The sequence below is a fragment of the Heteronotia binoei genome, chromosome 16, assembly GCF_032191835.1.
Source record: "Heteronotia binoei isolate CCM8104 ecotype False Entrance Well chromosome 16, APGP_CSIRO_Hbin_v1, whole genome shotgun sequence".
Classification (NCBI taxonomy): domain Eukaryota; kingdom Metazoa; phylum Chordata; class Lepidosauria; order Squamata; family Gekkonidae; genus Heteronotia; species Heteronotia binoei.
The window spans coordinates 26511792-26531716 of NC_083238.1; the positions used below are offsets into that span (position 1 = coordinate 26511792).

Consider the following 19925-nt stretch of genomic DNA (forward strand, 5'->3'; position numbering starts at 1 on the left):
CATGAACACCCCCGGGGCCCCCTGTAGTCCGAAGGGCATGACCAGGTATTCAAATTGTCCCATAGGCATGTTAAACGCGGTCTTCCACTTGTCCCTCTCCTTGATGCAGACTCGGAAGTACGCGTCTCTCAAGTCCAGTTTGGTAAAAATCTTGCCCTCAGACACTGTGCTCAACAAGTCCCGAATTGGGGGAATGGGGTAGGCATTGCTTGTTGAAATTGCATTAATCCCGCGAAAGTCTGTGCAAAGCCTAAGCAAGCCATCCTTCTTCTTCCTAAACAATACCGGGGCTGCGTGGAGGGCGGTCGCCGGTCAGATGAATCCTCTCTCCAAATTCAGGTCTAGGAATTTGCGGAGCTCCTTCTTCTCCACCCAGCCCATGGGGTATAATTTGGCTCTGGGTAGAGTTTCCCCTGGGATTAGCTCTATGGCACAGTCGGTGTTCCGGTGGGGGGGTAGTTGGTTCGCCCCCTGCTCGCTAAACACCCCCATCAGATCCCAATAGACTCTCGGGACAGTGTGGGTCTCCTCCACCGACATGCAGGCCCTCTCTTTGGCCACGGGAGCCCTTGGCCCCCAAGCCGGGTCCCAAAGGTGTTTCTGGCATAGGGGGTATATGAACCGGAATGTCTGCACTCCCCACTTTATACGGGGTTCATGCTTTTCTAGCCAACACACCCCAAGCACTACAAGGTAGGAGCAAGAGGGGGCGATGACGAAGGACTCCAAGTCCCAGTGCTCTTCAATCCCCATGGGTAGGACCTGAGGTTCTAATTTGCATGGCTCCCCCTGCATCACCGACTCATCCATCTGCTCAAACTGCATCAGGCAGGGTAGCGGAGAGATTTCGAGTCCCAAAGCTTCTACTAAGTTGGGGGTGATCAGTTCCCGGTTGCACCCTGAGTTTATTAGGGCCCGAACTTGCATGAACCTTTTCAATTTAGTGTTCAGTAGTTTCACCACTACAAAGTACAACCGTCCCGTAACGCTCACCCTCAGTGGTGCCGGCTCCTCCTCGACCTGTTGGTTGGCACCCTTCAGAGCACCCTTCGTTCTTGTTTCCCGCCGGCTCGGACGCCCAAGCCAGGTCGCTCAGCTCCACTGACAACAGTACGTCTTCCTCTGGTTCCTCCATCACAGCGAGGCTGCTCTTCACCGCTTCCTTAGGGCGGCCGGGCGGCTTCTTAGGCATCGGGGTGCTCACCTTCGGTCCCCTGGTGGGGGCTTTGGGAGGAGCTGGGCAATGGGAAGTGAGGTGGTTCGGGTCCCTGCATCGGAAACACTTGCGAGGTCGCGCCAGCGCTCCCCCTCCCGTAATCTTCTTGGGCTCAGCCTTGGTGGCGGGCGGGATTTTCTGCCCCTTCCCGGACTGGTGCTGGCATTGCATCACCACTCGCTTCATGTTGGTTTCGACCTCCCCCGCCAGCTGTATCCACCCCACCAGGGTGGTGGGTCTGGCTTGGGTAAGGGCCCGATCAGGATGCCAGCGTTCAGCCCTCGGGTGAAGTGTTCAATCTTCATCAGCTCACTCCAACCCCGTACCTTGGCTGCATTGGTCCGGAACTCCGCCGCGTACTCCCGAATGGATCGGAAGCCCTGTTGCATGTCCCTCAGGGCGGCCAGAGCCCGCGTCTCCTGGAGGGGGTCCTCGTATTGGGCCAGTAGAGCCTGGAGGAAAGTCTGCACATAGTCCAGCTCCAGGCTCATGGCCTCGTACAGGCTTACGTACCACCTCTTCGCAGCCCCTTTCAACTTCGACCCCAGGTAGTCAACTCTGCTGAACTCGTCCAGGAAGGTGCTCCCCCAGTAGTACATGTAGCTGTTAGCCTGAATGGCAAAGTACTCCACCTCCTCCGGGTCCCTGTCGAAGGTGGCATCCAACTCTCTGCCCCTACCCCCATCTCTCGGGGCAGGGGCCACCGGAGCACCCGGCCGGGGTGCTTGCCCTGCCGCCAGAGCTCACGGCAGGGCCGCCGGCGGCCATGCCTGTGGAGGTTGGGGGGGCCTCCGTGGCCCAGTTAGGCCCATGGCACGGGAGATTTGGGCGGTCATAGCCTGCATCTCGTCTTTCAGGCCCTTGATCGCCCCATCCACTTCCTTTTGGATCAGTCAGTTTATGTGAAGAAGGGCAGGAAGGATTGCATCAGTGCTTCGTTCTCGTGGTTGTTTCTTACACAACCAAGAAAATGCTGTTTGCCACTTTGCCACTCAGGCAGCAATTTTTCTCCAGACCAGTTTCCACGGATCCTGGAGGGTTTCTTTTTTGCCATCTTCTTGATATGGACCAATGGTCACTGACGGTGTGTGGGGGGGGTGTATTTGTGAATTTCCTGCATTGTGTAGGGGGTTGGACTAGATGACCCTGGAGGTCCATTCCAATTCTATGATTCTACTTTATAAAAGCAAATCTCTATTTTGGTCATTTTCTATATAACTGATTGCACAAGGAGTGGCTGCTATTTCCCCAGCACTCCTGCTTAGGGTTCCTCCCCCTCCCCCTTACAATGAAGAGCAACCTCCTAGAACCCACATTAACTATTTCACACCGGAAACTTCCCCAGTAAACTATCTTCCAGATTAGCATTGCCTCCTGGGAATCTGCCACCGTGTTTGGCTTGTTCTCACCAGAGACAATGTTTTATTGTTATTGTTTCTAGGAATACCACAGTGGAACTCAAACATCCCTTCCAGAAGATCACAGGCACTGGATTACGGGCACCTTTCTTGAGAAGTCACTGTAGGCATTTTCAGGCTGCCCACTGCTGGCATGGTGTGTTGGGGACCGTGTGGTGGGTTCCATCACATTGCCCTCTTGCTCTCATCTGCCCTCCATGGATAGATTGATGTGGGGTTCATTTATTTCGTCATAAATTTAATAACTTACCTACCTTTAAGAATTTTTTTTTAAAAAAAATGCATTCGCGTTACAACGTAACAGCCTTTTACGATGTAACGTGATTATCCTTTCTTGTTCCTGCATCATACAAACGCATCATTATGCGATTGCACCTGCTCCCACTCTTCATTTTTTTCTCACATGAATTCGCTCACATTTCATTGTTTGGTAAAGCGTCTTTCAACCCTCACAAAAACCCTCACAAAAAAGTCACAGCCATGGTACTGTTTTGCAGCTGTGTGCTGTTGACGGCTTGCTTAAATTTGAACATGTATTGAGTTGTATTCTCCATGCATTTGTGCACTGATCGAGACAGCGCTGGAGGCGTAGCCCCGGCCCGTCGCAGCCCCTCCGTCCCGGCATGTAGACCTGGCCGCTGGCGAAGGGGTGTAGACTCCTTCAGGTAGTGAAGTGCAGGATATAAATCCAATCTCCTCCTTTTTCCTTCCTCCTCCTCCTTTTCTCTTTCTTCCCCTCCTCCTTATTCCTTCTCCTCAGCTATGGTAAGGAATCCAGCTACATGGTAATAACACCATACAAGTTTTTTGGGGGTGGATGGGGGTGGGGGAGAAGCCAACAAACAAGAAAGGAACTTTTCTGCAAGTAATGTTTAGAGCATCCCCCATTATTTCAGAAGCCACATGTTGGCTGCTTTACAGCTGCTCAAATCAGTGCATTAAAAGCAGCTGGCACCATATTACAAAGTCCCTGCCCAGAGAAGAGAGTGATGTTCTAACAATTAGCATAGTATGTAAACACTTCACACACACATTCATTATAAAAGCCAACATGTGATTATTATTGTAAACAAAAGCAGCACATTCAATTTGCTATGATTCGTAGTTTTAGACCTTTCATACACAAGCCATTGCGATAGTTGGGGGGGGGGTATTTGTCAAAGAGTTGGCAACTACTAAACTAGCACAACAGGATCCTGAAACCAGGAAAGAAATGGAGCTTGTTATCATTTCCTCCATGAAAATGTTTCATCTGCTTGACCAGAGAAATTCTCAAAAAATTTAAAGTTTCCCCTAGGGATTCTCTGTGGCAAATTTTGGAGAGGTGGTCCATGTCCAGTGTGCAATAGAACTGTGTACATCTTTAAAAAAAACCCTGGATGTTACATCATCTAAAAAAAAAACATTTATAACAAAAAAAACCCTCAGGAGGGTATTTGTATGGGGATTCTCACTTAAATCAGAAGTATTTGCCTCAACAGGCATTATTAATGTAGCGTCAGATTAAAAGTTCCTCTGCTTTCACAATTACTTAATTCAGCACATCTTCAGAACGTTACAGCTAAAAAAGTTCAAAGTAAAACATGTATTTCCATTCCAACATTCATGATCCAAGGGAGAGAACAAAAGATATAAAATGCATTGATGAAGCAGATTTTCTGTTTCTGTGCTGTGTCATTAGTTGCTTAGGAAATTAGCCCTATTTATCCCATCTCTCTAAGTTTGGCAGCCACAGTCCTTTGGACAAGAGGTATTGCTCCTGAAAATTTCATACCAAAAGGATAGAAATTAAAGATGGAAATACATTTTCCATTGAAAAGGACGGAAGTTAGAGATGGAAATACATTTTCAGACAGCATAACCAACAAAAGAAGAAGAAACTAGGATGCAAAAAAAAAAAAATCAAGTAAGGACATCTGAACATAGCACACACCACCGGTGGAATATTCCAGCGATCAAACAAATGCCTTCATCAGGGTATCTGGTCACAGTTCTCATTGTTTCGATTTGTTCTTGCCTATGTCTCAGTATTAGTTTTATACGATAGTTTCAAATACCAGAAGCTACCAATAAAAAGACAAACTAAAACAAGAAAAGGACTAGCATATATTTGTGCGTTCATATTTACAAAGCGTTCCCAGGGTTATTATTTGATGGGTGCCACCTGCTAGTCGGTTTCTCAGAATGGGAACAAAAAGGTTCCCACACCTTTGGCCAACTTCACATTATGGAGCAACGACCACAAGCAAAGCCTCCCTTCTCTCTGCCCAGATCTAACAAGATACATGGGGTTTTCCTTCGGTCACAGTGTGACCATTTTGAGACTTAACAACTTGTTTCTCTTTATTCTCAGGCATCTTAGCAAGGTTTTGAAAGTATAAAAGAAATGTAAGAACTGTTAACTAATATGAGATCTGATTCTTATCTCACACCTAAATCTGTACTTGCCATATCATGTACAAATGATTATATTAACTATAAGTGGAAGTTTCCGCTTTGCTTCAATAGGCATTATTAATGTAGTGCCAGATTAAAAGTTCCTCTGCTTTCACAATTACTTAATTCAGCGCATCTTCAGAACTTTACAGCTGAAATGCTGCTAGCACAGTTTTGTTGTCCAAGCTTTTAGAAGTTTAGCACCTGTAACTTTGCGACTGCTTCAGTGAACTCTATAATCAAATCTCACCCAAGATAATTTACGGCCCTGTAAGAGGATGCTGACAAGTCGTCTTCGATAGAACAGAGTGTTATTTAGATTGAAGCTGGACATCCCCAACCCACACAGCGATAGGAAGCAGGGTAACACTTACATATCTGCAGCACATTCAACAATGCCCTTTGCAGAAATATTTTGTCTGGCTGAATTGAGGCAGGTAAGCGAAACAATGTAGAAATGGAAAGGGGAGAAAGAGTTAGCTACACTTCAGAATATTTCTCAGACCTCCTGAAACTTTGAATAAGTTGTCACATCACCTACTGTAAAAAAAGCAGACAGGGTTATATGCAAGGCACAAGCAGAGCACCATGCATAGCGAAGTCACTTATGAGACTGTACTGGAGCAACACATATGGCAGTGTGGAAGTGTACCACATAAAGCCTTTTATGGGTCACAGATAGACAGAAGAGAAGGCATGGCAGTGAAACGGACAGACAATTCACAATCTTATCACAGGACAGAACCCCTTAAGAACACTGTCTGCATAAACAAACATTAATACTTCTGCTGTGAACTGACACTTTGAACTGCACAAATGTCCTCCATACTTTTTTTAAAAAACTCTGAAACTTCACATTAATAGAAACAAAAAGAACACACAGCCCAGAAGAATCCAAATACACAAAAGACTTATATAGAAAAGAGGATGCTAGTTAGGAATGGATTCCATTCCTCACTGCTAAAACATCAGCTTACAATAGTCCAAAAACCAGAAAACAAACGGTTTGCGCCAGTTCAAGGTCTAGTGCAGTATCAGCCCATTGCAGGTTTTGACAGGACAAGTGGCATCACGCCACATCCTCCAGTCTGGCTTCCCTTTTCAAAATCCTCAGCAGTAATGATGAGCAGACAGACAAAGTGAGTAAGTATCAAGGTATCCCTCTACGCAGTAGAGTCAAATTATTTTTTTTATTCCACTCCAGGTTTGCAACAATGCTTCCAACTTTAATGATTTTTGAAAAAGCAGTTCTGGGTCCAAGCAAACTTTTATCAAGTATAGACACCACCCATGTTTCAACAGAGCAGGGAAATGAGCTTAAGGGCCAGACCAACACAACAGGGAAAGATCTGCGACCAACACCTTTCACAGAGTTTATAAAAACTAATTAGCAGCCACAGACAGCGAGAAATATTGGGGGACAGAAAACAACGCTTCCTTCTATGCTTCTTCCATACTCTTAAATATCCCTTCCAAAGTCGCAATTAGTTCTGCATGAGGAAACAGACAGGTATAATAGCATGAAGCTCTCTTTTTCTGAATGTCCACCTAACTGCAGTTTTGAGGGGGCATTTTAAAGCATGGAACTGATATGGGAGGAAAGAGTTAAGCATTATCTTGTCTACCAACTCTTCTCCGATCTCCAAAGCAGCCCCCTACAGCTCCTGAGCAATTGAGCAAGCCTTGCAAAGCAAGCTGATATACAGAAGGAAGCAAGAGAGAGGGAGAAGGAAGCAGATGACAGCCAGTTGCTCGGTGCCTGATAGGAGCCCTCCGGGGGCCTGATTTGGCCCTCAGGCCGCATGTTTTACACCCCTTGCTTAAGTAATCCCATGCAGACAGTTACCTTCTTTCTCTACCCAGCTTGGCTCCCCTTTGGGGTCATTTATGGTCTGCCTTTCTCACTGAGACTTAAGAAAGGATACAAAATTTAAAAACAATACAACAAAATGTTACTACATATACAATAAACAAAGCAGTAACTTTTTTCCCAGAGGCATTAAAACGACAGCACTTTGTAAAAGTCTTTCCTGAACAATTCTGTTGTACACATTCTGTGGAAAAGACAGCAGCATGGGCGACTTGCCAACCTTGGCAGGCTGGTCATTCCACCAAATGGGTACCACAGACAATGCTCAGGTAGTTACTAATGTAAAGTACAAACCCAAGCATGGCTTAGTGGCAGAGCATCTGCTTGGCATGCAGAAGGTCCCAGGTTCAGTCCCCAGCAGCTCCAGTTAAAACAGGTATTAGGTGATGTGAAAGACCTTCCTCAGAGACCCTAGACAGTCACTGCCAGTCTGAGTAGACAATATGGATCCTGATGGACCAAGAGTCAGCTTCAGTTGTGTTCATTTTTACTCAGAAGTAAATCCCACAAAGGTCACGGGGGCTTACTCTCAAAGCTGCATTCATGTAGGATTGCAGTCTTTGCAAAACCCGAGGCATTTCTCACGTTTTACAATTTCAGAAGGAACACTTACCTAAACCCAAGCAAGTGAGGTTTTCAAATAAGGTCCAGCTGTGATCATCAACATAATGGTTCTTCAATATGAGCAGCTGGCACAAATCTCTTGCTATTAAATCACTCGGTACTTCCAAAGTTCTGCAAGTTTCATCCTCGCTATATACTTTAACTACCTGCAAAAAGGCAAAGAAAATTAGATACCCCTAAGAGGCAACACTTATTCAAATTTTGATTTTTGCAGTGGAAAAAAAAAATAACAAACTTCTTTGTGATGGGCAGGCTAGGTTCTGTCTCCTTTTTTAAGAGCAACCAGTGAGAGCTGACGGAATGGTGAGAGAGGGAGACTTAGGAAACAGCAGTTGAAAATGACAAGAGTTAGAAGTAGAGAAGTTGGCAGCTCAGGAGTTATTGGGGGGGAGGATTTCTGACTGAGTGGAATTGTGCAGAAGAGCCGCTTAGAGCACGCTGGAATAGTAAATCTGTAATAGAGGATTCCAGTTATGCAAATAGGACCTCAGTTCAAAAGTTCAATGGAAGTAAAATGTTACTTACTAGGAATAAGCGCAACATTGAAACCAGTGCGCCAGGTAAAGAGTTTGGGCGTTTTACTGGAGCCTTCATTATCAATGGAGGCCCAGATAGCAGCCACTGCCAAGTCAGCATTCTTCCACCTGAAGCGGGCGAGGCAGTTGGCCCCCTTTCTGGAACGTCGCGACCTTGCAACAGTGATCCATGCAACGGTCACCTCAAGATTGGACTACTGTAATGCCCTCTACTTGGGGCTACCTCTGTGCCGGACCCGGAAGCTGCAGCTGGTGCAGAACGCGTCGGCCCGGCTACTATTGGGGCTCTCGAAATGGGAGCACATACGGCCGGGGCTGCGCGGACTGCACTGGCTGCCAATTACCTACCGAGTCCAGTACAAAGTGTTGGTTATTACCTTTAAAGCCCTATATGGCCGAGGACCAGCCTACCTAAGGGACCGTCTCTCCCCACATGAACCCCAGAGGGCACTGAGGTCAGTGGGTAAAAACAAAATGACCATCCCTGGGCCGAGAGAGGTCAAACTTAAAAATACCAGAACACGGGCCTTTTTAGCCGCGGCTCCTGCACTGTGGAACCAGCTTCCGGAGGAAGTGCAGGCCCTGCGGAACCTTGACCAGTTCCGCAGGGCCTGCAAGACCGCCCTTTTCAGACAAGGTTGCTTGGAATAAAGAGCCGCCATCCATAATACGATCATGGAACCACTTAAACTGGCAGAACCAGCGCCAATTTTATTGCTGCCAGATACATTTAATACAATTTGAACTATGTATTTTAATTTAATTGACTGGTTTTTATGTTTAAAAATTTTAATTGTTAAATTTAAAGTTTTATCTATCTATGTTAATTGTTTGAAATGTTGTTAGCCACCCTGAGCCGCCTAGGCGGGGAGGGCGGGATAGAAATAAAATTTATTATTATTATTATTATTGTAAAGAAAAATATAACAGGCTCTAGAAAGAGGCTCTGAGTGAGTCCCCCCCCCACTGTCTTTCCACCCACCCAACTGAAGACATTCACTCCCCCATCTCAAGGGGTACTGATCTCTGCCATCTGGAGAGCAGTTGTAATTCTGAATGATCTCCAGCTTCCACCTGGAGATGGGCAACCATGAGTCCCCAGGAGGAATGGCATTGCACCTGTCTGAGGTCCCACCCTTCCTCAAACCCCGCCCTATTCAGGCCCCACCCTAAAATCTCCAAGTATTTCCTAACCAGGAGTTGGAAACCCTATCTCCTTCCCTTTATCTGCCCCTCTGACTTCAGGTTTCCATCACCTCCCCACTTCCTGCAGCCCCTATATAGGCAAAGGACAGCTTTTCTTCATAGTGGTGGAGGTGGGGGGAACCAAAGCAGCTTACATCATTCTCCTCTCTGTGCTTTGATCTGCACAACAACTCTGTGAGGTAGATTAGGCCGGAAGTGTGTGACTGGTCCGAAATCACCCAGTCAGCACTAGACCTGCTGGGCATGCAACAGCCCTCCCGCCCCGACTTGAAGTGTGATTCTGTGCTTCACATCAGTCCTGTTTTGCTGGCATGGCCAAAATGGCACTGGGTTTTGCTGAGGGGATGTACTAAAAGAACGACAGGATTGCCCATTGGAAACAATGGGAGAGGCCTGAAAGCCCACCGGAGATAATGGGAGCCGGGAGTGCCAACTGAGTTGCATGGGCTCACTTTAAATAAATCACAGTACAAAATAGTTGCAATGAAAATACAAAGTCAACTGTAAATTAATGTCTCTGGGTCCAGACAAACTGGTCTGGGGCTGGAATAACAGCCTGCAGAGTGGAAGGATGACCCCAGAAATAGAATTAGCTCTGGGATGGGAATAACAGCCCTCCCAAGGGCTTCAATCAGGCCTGCAGGGCTCTCTTCTCCCCCTCCCCACTCCTGTCCTCTCCCTGTGAAGCTCTGAGGTTGCAGCAATATTCCCAGCTCCTTCTGCCTTTTCTTTGCAGAGGCTAAAGCTGAAACCAAAGCTGCAAAGAAAATGCGAAATGGATTTTCTTTTCAGGCTTCTGGGCAGAGCAGACGTGATCAGAAAATCCACTTCACGTTTTCCTTGCAACTTTGTCTATGTGTTTCAATGGAGAGGAACTTCCCAGTGTTCCTATGGCCAGCTGAAGCTTCCTGGAGCTGTGTCATTACAAACCAAGCATCGATGCTTTAAGCCAGTTTTGTCTCTTCTCAGTGGAGTGAGAACTAGAGCCTAGTGAGTACTCTAATTTGGGAACCCACAGCCAAAGGGGGATATTACACTGGAGTGCCATTGCTAATCTGAGTAGACCGGGGGAGAAACTTGCAACGCCCTGCCATTTCATGTTTTCCCAGGCTGAGAGCTTTTTTTTAAGTTTCTGCTGTGATCCTTGTGCTTTTCTTGATGTTTTATTTTTAAAATTGCATTGCAAAATCCCACTATACCCCACTATCCCCCCTTTTAAAAACAAAATACTGCAACTTTGTATTTTAAGTTAAAAATATTTAATTGTGCTGACCTGTGTCCTCTATAAAGTCTATATCTCTGCTATCTGACATTTACATTTTAGGGCATGCATGGCTTGGCGGTTTGCTGTCTTTGGGATATGCCCTGGAGCAAGTTCCCCCCTCTCCCTTTTTGGAAAGGAAAGATTTGTGGCTGGGAGAAAAAGAAAGCAACTAGAGGGTGCCTGAATATCTGGGTGTGCACTCACACACATTTCAAATATCTGACATTTCAATGGAGATTCTCACAAAAACGAAAGTCACTTTGGATTGAACTCTTTAGCAGATTTTAGCTTACTCTGAGCATATAATACACACACATTATGTATTTCTAGAGAAGATTCAAGAGCAGACCAGAATCAGCAGTTAATCACAGCAGTTTAAATATTTGAGTGTGAAATTTATTTATTTTTTTTAATCTGATGCAGAATCCGAAACAGTAATTTAGATGTAGCAAGGACATTTCCATAAAAGCCAATTTCATATAAGTGTTTCCTGTCTGTAAGCAATTCCTTATGTATACTGACTATGCGCCATCATTCATTCATATCCATCATCCCAAAAAGTCCAATGTCTTCTAAGCAAAGATTTACAGCTAGCGCGGGGGGGGGGGGGGGGGACTAAACAGGCAGGCCTCCCGATCAACTTCAAGGCAGTTAAAAGTCCTGACCTACTGGAATCCTAATTTATTTCAGAGACTAAGCCTATGAAATGGTCTGGCACTCTTCTTAACAGGGAGAAATCTGCTCCCTCTTCCAACCCAGAGATTTCTGCCAAGAAAAGAGGATTACGAGCACTGGATGTGACTAGTTCTGCCAATTTCCTTGGTTACTATATGAAGAGTATTAAAGTATTTAGAAGCAATGGAGGACGGTAGGGGGATAGGAGGCAGAGATCAAGAATTGAAGAGGTATTGTTCCACTAAACCTCAGCAAGCTGTGGAAAATGACACGTATGGAATGTTACAATGCTTGCTGCTTGAGGGCGTGTAAAAAATGTCACTGATTGTGCTCTTCTTCCATGCAAGTGTTCCCATCCAAAAGAGTTGTTAGCTCAACTTCCCATAACAAAACACCATGCAAAGCTCTGTGAAGGTCACGGACAGTGTTGCCTTGACAATGTGGGGGAACAAGAAATAAAATTAAAATAAAAATGCGTGCTGTTTTGTCTTTGGATAAAAATAAGATTAAAATGCACATACTTCAGCAGAAGGACAGAGCAGAAGGCAATTTGCAGTCAAATTACACACAATGTAATGGACAGTCATTAGCATGTAGGTACAATTACTTAGAGCAAAACAAATTTTCAATCCATAATAGGGTGAAGTACTGTATAGCCATCAACCTTTTATACAGAACACAGTGTTTATTTTATTTTTTTGTCCAGTGCGAGCCCAACATTAAGAGATTATCTGTGAGGCATGCAAACCACACAGAATAGCCTTAAAGCCTATAGAGCAGGGGGTGGCCAAACTATGGCCCAGTAGCCCATGTGGCTCTTTCACACATATTGTGTGGCTCTTGAAGCCCTCCCCCCTTGTTGGCTGGCTTGGAGAAGGCATTTCTCTCTTTAAATCACTTCTCTGAGCCAAACTTCCTGGTGGCTTGAAGAATGCACTTAAAGTTGCTTTCTTTCCACCACTTGCTTCCGCCTCCCTCATTTATTTTCCTTCCCTCCTTTCTTGTCTTGTGGCTCTCAAACATTTGACGTTCATGTCTTTCAGCTCTCAAACATCTGACATTTATTCTACATGGCTCTTATGTTAAGCAAGTTTGGCCACCCCTGCTATAGAGAATAGGGTTGCCAGGTCCAACTCAAGATATATCTGAAGACTTTGGGGTTGGAGCCAGGAGCAAGGGTGTGACAAGCACGCTTGAGCTCTGAAGGGAATTCTGGTAATCACATCTAAAGGGACCGCATGCCTTTTAAATGCCTACCCTCCATTTAGAATAATGAGGGATAGAGGCACCATCTTTTGGGACTCATAGAATTGGACCCCCTGGTCCAAACTTTTTGAAACTTGGCAGGTGTTTTGAGAAGAGGCACCAGATGCTATGCTGAAAATTTGGTGTCTCTACTTCGACAAACAGTTTCCCCAGAGCCCCAGATACCCACAGATCAATTCTCCATTATACCCCATGGGAATCGGTCTACAGAGGATATAATGTAGTGCCCAGCAGACATTTCCTTCCCCTCCCCTCACTTTCTGATGACCCTGAAGTGGAGAGAGGGCCTCCAAGCTGGGGGATCCCCTGCTCCCACCTGGGGATTGGCAACCCTCATAGAGAACCATATGAGCCCCCAAGAATCATTGGCTTCAATCCAAACACCATAAGAAAGGAAATAAAATGTATTTATTTTATGTTTACTGATTACTGAAAGCTTTTTTAGGCATTTGTTCATAGGAATCCAGATAGTAGAAAGTAGGAGGCAATACAATTATATTATAAAAGGAAATGCCATTTAAAGCCATAAACATCTAAACTTGGTATAAAATCAAGGATAGAGTAAAGAAGATCCTGTCAATACTTCGATTCTTCCCTAAACTGATACACCCACCCTACTTTATTTATTTTATTTGTTTCATTTGTCCCCCATCTTTCTTCCCAATGGGGACTCAAAGTGGTTTACAACATTCTCCCCCTTGTCCATGTTATCCTCACAACACCCTTCTGAGGTAGTTTAGGCTGAGGGGAAATGACTCTGCTGGAGTTATTCAGCAAGCTTCCATGGCAAAGAAGGGACTCAAATGAGGTCTCGAAAATCTTAACCACATGGTTCTTCCAGATCCAAGGTTACCTGGTCTCCTGGAATTTGTATCCCATGCCATCTTCTCTCTGCAGCCCTGCAACTTTACGGTAAAACACTGCTTGGTGGCTTAATCTACTTATTTTCCAGGCTATGTCCAGCATGTTCGGTGTCATAAAACTGTGAGTTTTCTGACAGAAAGCTGCTGTCAGAACTACCAGCCCCATATTATATATCATACATGAAATGTACGTATGTGTATGTAGATGTTCATATTCCTCTGAATGTGTCTTTACTTGGTGAGGTAGCCATACACTCATTCCATATTTGTGGCTGTGTCTTCTGACAGACTATTTCATTAGCGATTGATTCCACAGATGACCTAACTACATTGCAAAAGCCTCTCTGGCTGACACTGCAGCTATCTTCTGTACTGCTGTCCTACGTAAAATTAATTGTAATCTTAAAACACTTCTTCAACCTCCCCTGTTATGTTAGAGACAAGTTACACTTCTTATCCAAATGCATCCACTGCTAGGAAATAACTGCAGGCTCAAAAACACAAGAACATCCAGATGGGCATTTATCAGTACAGATCTTCTGCAAAAACACAGATCCAGAGATAACTGGGAAAAGATCTGAAGAAGTCTGACGTCATAACTGTTGCTCATGTCCTTCACTGACTCTGGTCTGGTGCAATTTCCTATTGCAATTGTTTAGAAAATAAAAGAAAATCATCATAGTCGCTTTTATCGGGAGGGGGCAGGACATTCAAGAGATCTTTTGTTCAGATCCAACACAGCTCCCTGTTCTTGCCTGTGCACAAGAGAATACTGGTACATGAAGTACTAAAATGGGTAGCAGTCGTTTATTAACATACCCATTACAGTAGTTTTCAGATACACTCATTCTTGTTGCTGCCCTGCCCATTTTTCAAACAGCAATTACAACAGAATGGCTAAAGCACAGACCAGCAGATGATAAAAGTCCTGGGTTCAAACTCCTGTCTCTGCTGCAAACGCACAAGGGGATAAGGTTGTCTTCAGAACCTGCTTCAACAGCTGTGCCTTTAACACTAGTTTGGCCTGCAGAAATTCACAGGTGATATTTTTCTCAGGATTGTGAAAATATTGCCTGCTGATTTCTGCAGAAAAAAACTGCTGTTGAAAGCCCAATGGTTTTTGTAGCTGGCTCATAACTCAACAAGACAACCTTATGCAAGCTGTTCTATTGCTCAAATACAAAGATTGCATATATACTGTGTTCCCTCTAAGCTGAGTTAGCATGAGCTACGTAGCTCACAGATTTTTAGCCTCCAGCTCGCACATTTTTTGCCTTAGCTCAGGAAAAATGGCCTCAAAGCACAATAATTTATACAGCAGCTCACAACTTTAATGCCAGTAACTCACAATTTTAATAGCAGTAGCTAATAAAGCAGAATTTTTGCTCTCAAGTCTCTGCAGCTTAGAGGGAACATTGCATATGTACTGGCCTACCTTGCAGGATCATTGTTAAAATTTCCAAGATTAATTTATGGGAAGAGATCCAAACCTTCTGAAATACTTAAGATATGTACAGTTTTAATAACAGAAACAAAAACAGAGCACTGTGATCTTTTTGCAAAGACAGATGATAGCACAGAAAGTTTCAAGTTATATACTGCAACCAGTTTTCCTAAGGAAAATAATTTTTTGAACTGCAATGTTACTTTATTAACATTTCCTATTTTGAAACTATCAATAGTTTCCCCTCTGCACATTGTACGCAAGCAACAAACTCAAGAGCGGGAAGAGGGATTGTGTCTGCTTATTGCTCCCATGCTACACACACTGGCCTAACACCAGCACAGAGTCTAAAGGTACACAAGCCATTATGGACATTGGGAACCTTTAAAAAACAGTATTCCCAGTCCTATGGGAAGAGCTACAGGACCACAGTGTGTACATACACATATTTGGGGTCTATGTATACTGAGCTGATCACACAGAAACATTTATGGGGCTTGCAGACCCGATTCCATTCCATATAAATTGCCCAGATAATGTCATATAAAATATATGGTCCAGGATTTCAATCTATTTCAATCTATTTCTGGTGGAAGAGTCCAACTCATTTAAATATTTCAATAAGTTATTTCGTGTGAAATCTTATTACTAAGTGCTACTCTAGAAAGAGTGACGTTTTCTTTATTCTCCAGCACTCCTGAACATGATATTCAGTTCAGATAAGAGAACAGCAACTTTCAACATCTGCAGCCTTTTCCCCTGAAAGAACATCTACTTGAGAGGGAAAAATTTAGCACATACAGCCCCACCCCCCCTCATCATAAAGTCACCATAATGAGAAAAGCCACACATCAAGATTTATGCCAGCTTTTGAGGGAGATGAAACCACAGTGCAAGAAGAGGAAGGTGCAGAGGTTATATATACCAGGCTAAAAAAATAGAAGAAAATCCTATAACATGCAGGCTTAGATTCAGACTACATTTTCCCAGTCTTTTTCTTGCCTTTTCTTTCCCACTATTTCCAAGACATGCTGCTACTGGGGGATAGGACTCTCTCCCCCTCCCCCCCACCCTGCACACACACATCAGAGCGGGGGGTGGCCAAACTGTGGCTCGGGAGCCACATGTGGCTCTTTGACATATATTGTGTGACTCTTGAAGCCCCCACTGCTCTGTTGGCCTGCTTGGAGAAGGCATTTCTCTCTTTTATATCACTTCTCCAAGCCAAGCCAGTTGGTGGCTTGGAGAAAGCATTTAAATTTAAAAGTTGCTTTCTTTCCACCTCTCCCCCCATTTATTTGCCTGCATGCCTTCCTGTCTTGTGGCTCTCAAACATCTGATATTCATATCTTGTGGCTCTCAAGCATCTGAAATTCATATCTAGCAGCTCTCAAGCATCTGACATTCATATTTTGCGGCTCTCAAACATCTGACGTTTATTCTATGTGGCTCTTACATTAAGCCAGTTTGGCCACTCCTGCGTCAGAGCAACACGAAGAGGTCTGCAGCAGGAAGGCAGAGCCAGTGGCAACTTTCAGTTTAGTCTACCTAAGGTATATTACAGCAAGAAGCCATGTGATGTTAGTGAGGTATTTTGCCTACAAAACATGATCTACAGGCACACAGGTTTGATTACAAAATACCATATTCCAGTAACTCAATGGCTTCAACCTTCACAAAACCTACCTCACCAGCTTCCAAGCCAGAAAAACCAGATCTAATTTAGGGAAAATGCAAAACTGAAAGCCCCTCTCACCAATGTGTCTTCACAATTAAAATAAGCAGCCCTGAACAATACTACCAGTGCCCAGACCAATTTACTCTAAACTATTTCCCATCTAATTTTAACGCAACAACCATATGTACATGACTTTACAGACATAAGACTGTCACAGCCTATCTAAGTGGGAATGCTACTACAGGATTTGTAAACTATTTCATCCACAATCACCACTTTATAAATATCTCCTTAACTAAAAACAAACAGAGGGGATACTGGTTCTACATGTGGTATGTAGATATTCCCAATATGAAAATTCTAAGATGTGTACCCCAATACTCCCTCTAAGCTGTGGAGTCTTGTGAGCAAAAATTCTACTTCGTGAGCTACAGGCATTAAAGTTGTGAGCTATGGCATAAATTAGCTTGATCTGGGGCCATTTATCCTGAGCTAAGACAAAAATATGTGAGCCAGAGGCTAAAAAACTGTGAGCTAGCTCACACTAATTCAACTTAGAGGGAACATTGGTGTATTCTGTAATTTATGATGGAGGAACATGCACACAAAAACACCAGGAAGGACTGAAGGCCCCACTTCTATACATTTCAGAATGAAAACCAGCAATTTCTGCAAGAGTGCCCCCTCTACCACAGATACAATCTGTATCACCTGCACCAAACCTCCAAAATATAACTGCCTTAAATGAGTACACTCCCCCCCCTTGCCCCCCCCATCCACCTACCCGTTTCTGCAGGACAATTGGAGTAATCACAGGCAAGGTTACCCTCCTTCCATACACATTCATTTCTGCTCCTCACGGCAACCAACTCAAAAACTCTATCTGAGCCACGTGTCAAATTAAGGCAACTCCTTCAGAGGATCCAGTTTTTGGTGTTTTCTTTTCTCCAGACATCCACACCTCAGAGGGAGTCAGCACAGAGAGATGACTGACTAAGCAACAGAAAAGCCAGTGCCGGTTTATGTGAATCCATTCCTTCAGAAAGCCAATTAAGGATGACTCCGGGACAAAACTAAGCAGGGACGGGCCAATCAGAACCCCTCCTTTGCCCTTGGAAACTCATTCTGAGACTTCTGTTTATTATATTTAAAGAACCAGATTAGGCAAGCAGCTCATATCACCCGAATGCTTCTCTTCTCTTTGACGGTACCTTTATCTAGCAACTGGGGAGCTGTGCTGTTAATTTGTTTTTTATTTTATTTCTTTTTAGGCATTAACATCTGCAGCACTGATTAGAAGCAAAGGTTTAAACAAAAGACATGCCTTTTGATCAAACTAGGATATCCCAACGAGAGATTTTCATGCATTGATAAATCAGCAAGAGATGAAACTGGTGCAATTAATTACCTCCTTGATATCTTAGTGTGGGACTGCTTACTGTTTCCAGGTCACACACACACACACACCCTTTCTGTGTTTAGGGCCAACCCAGCGCAATGTGTAAAAGAACACAAAGCTTGACAACGGGAGCCTAATATTTTTATTGCTAAAGAAAAATTATATTGCTTGCTTCCTAAAGAACACAGAAGCGCATTTTAATGAATATAACTACCTCCCTGAATTGCTGATGGCTCCCTCAGCACAGTGCCAGTAATCCTTGCCAAAATTGCTATCCTATTTTCTTGAGATTGCTGGAATGGAGCCAATGATATGAACAATAGACAAGTGGAGAAAAGCTGGCTCAGGGTCACATTAGTTAGCAATATTGAAGTATTAAATCCTAATCAGTTATAAAGAAATGGCACTGTGTCTAATAACTCACATCTTAATAACAGGAGTGTTAACATGCTGGAGCAAGTCTGGCTAATGTTATATAGTTTATCCCTTTCTTTGAGGTAAGCCATTAATAGAATTAGGCCCTTAAGTTTTCAAGAAGACCAGACAAAAGCATTAATCTATTGCCTTTCTGGGCTCAGCTGGTCCTTGAGTCATAACGCAGTCTGAACCCTCTGCCTTTTCCCTTATTCCACAAATCAAGGGGAATACTGAGTTGCTCTCCTAAATCTTTTCTTCTAACAATGCCAGGCGACATAAGGTTTCACAAATGTCCTCTGCAGAAACAGAAGGAATATAGGAAATCCAAAATCCCCAAGTAAGCATGCATAGCTTCAGGACTTCAGTCAGCCTCGGAGCACTGACCCATAGGTAGACAACTACTTCCACTATGTGTGAAGCAGGGAAAAATAGGCAGGCTTGCAAGCTCTTCTCCTCCGCCACAGAAGCTGGCTGGAGACCTAAACTGGAGAAAGAGAGTGCAAGCCGAGGGAGTCACTGGAAGGAAGGACAGAATTAAAGAGGGCTGCTTCATAGCTCTTGTAGGAGCTGTATTTACTAACCTTGATGTCAAGGCAAAGAGAGATGCATAATGATGCAAATGGTGGTCAGTGATTTATATGGTACAGGTCTGTTTCCTTCTCCCACTGGTGCCAAAAAACAATTCCCTAACCTTTCCCTATGCTGGTCTTATGGGGACTGTTATTCCCAACTTTTACTTTAAAAAAAAAAGTCTCCTTCTAAGTATGGTTGTGTTGCACATATATATTTCATCTTGTGCAAAGAAAGTATTACAAGTTTTAATAAAGATGTATAATATTTGTTCATGTCTTGCGGCTCTCTAACATCTGGTGTTTATTCTATGCGGCTCTTAATGTTATGCAAGTTTGGCCACCCTTGATTGAGAACTTTTTCCTCTTAGGACATTGTGATCTGTATAATAGTAACTAAACAGTGACCCTGAAATACAGCCACTTACAGTTTCTTTTCTTTTTAGTAGAACCTAGGTAATCAATAAACTCCAGATCTAGCTCAAAAGACACTGAAAATACCCAACTGGGGCTTTTTTTTTTTACCTCATACGTTTATTAAGAAAAGTTATCCAAGAACTATTTTTAAGTGCTCTAAGAGCATCCTAACCATTCATTCCAACCCCAAACAAAACATGCTTTGTGGGACATTTATATCCTATGGTACACAGGGAATTTGGTTGGGATAGAAATGTTCCCCAAGAGCAATATTTTGATTTTTTTTTCAGAGGACGGGTTGAAGGCAGGAAGGTCAGGAGTAAAACAAAACAAATATTCTCCACCATAACCTTCTTATAAGTGTCTAGTCAACTGCTTTATCTCTAAGCAGATAAAATATTTATGAATGTTCCATGACATCACCATAAATCCACCAGTGACGAGGGTGGCTCATGTCAACAAATTGAAACCAAACAGCTAGTTAACTCTCATCTCTTTGTGTCTATACCACAGCAACTCAATCGCTGCCTATGGTGATTTCATTGGCAAGGCAACCATAACATTCAACATACTTAGGTAACGGTTCCTGCCTACATCAGTCGAAGTCGTACTGTCCAATAAATTAGT

The 19925-nt window shown here is 43.8% G+C and overlaps 1 protein-coding gene across 2 annotated transcripts in view; it reads right to left on the bottom strand.

The window, feature by feature from the left end:
• Positions 1 to 19925, bottom strand: part of GRB14 (growth factor receptor bound protein 14) — a 66223-nt gene that overhangs the window by 26495 nt on the left and 19803 nt on the right. The window contains exon 3 of one of the 2 annotated variants that reach the window (XM_060256990.1): positions 7554 to 7710. In XM_060256990.1, coding sequence (XP_060112973.1) covers positions 7554 to 7710 — 157 coding nt within the window. The remainder of the gene's footprint in view (positions 1 to 7553; positions 7711 to 19925) is intronic. The other variant, XM_060256989.1, reaches the window with a different exon arrangement.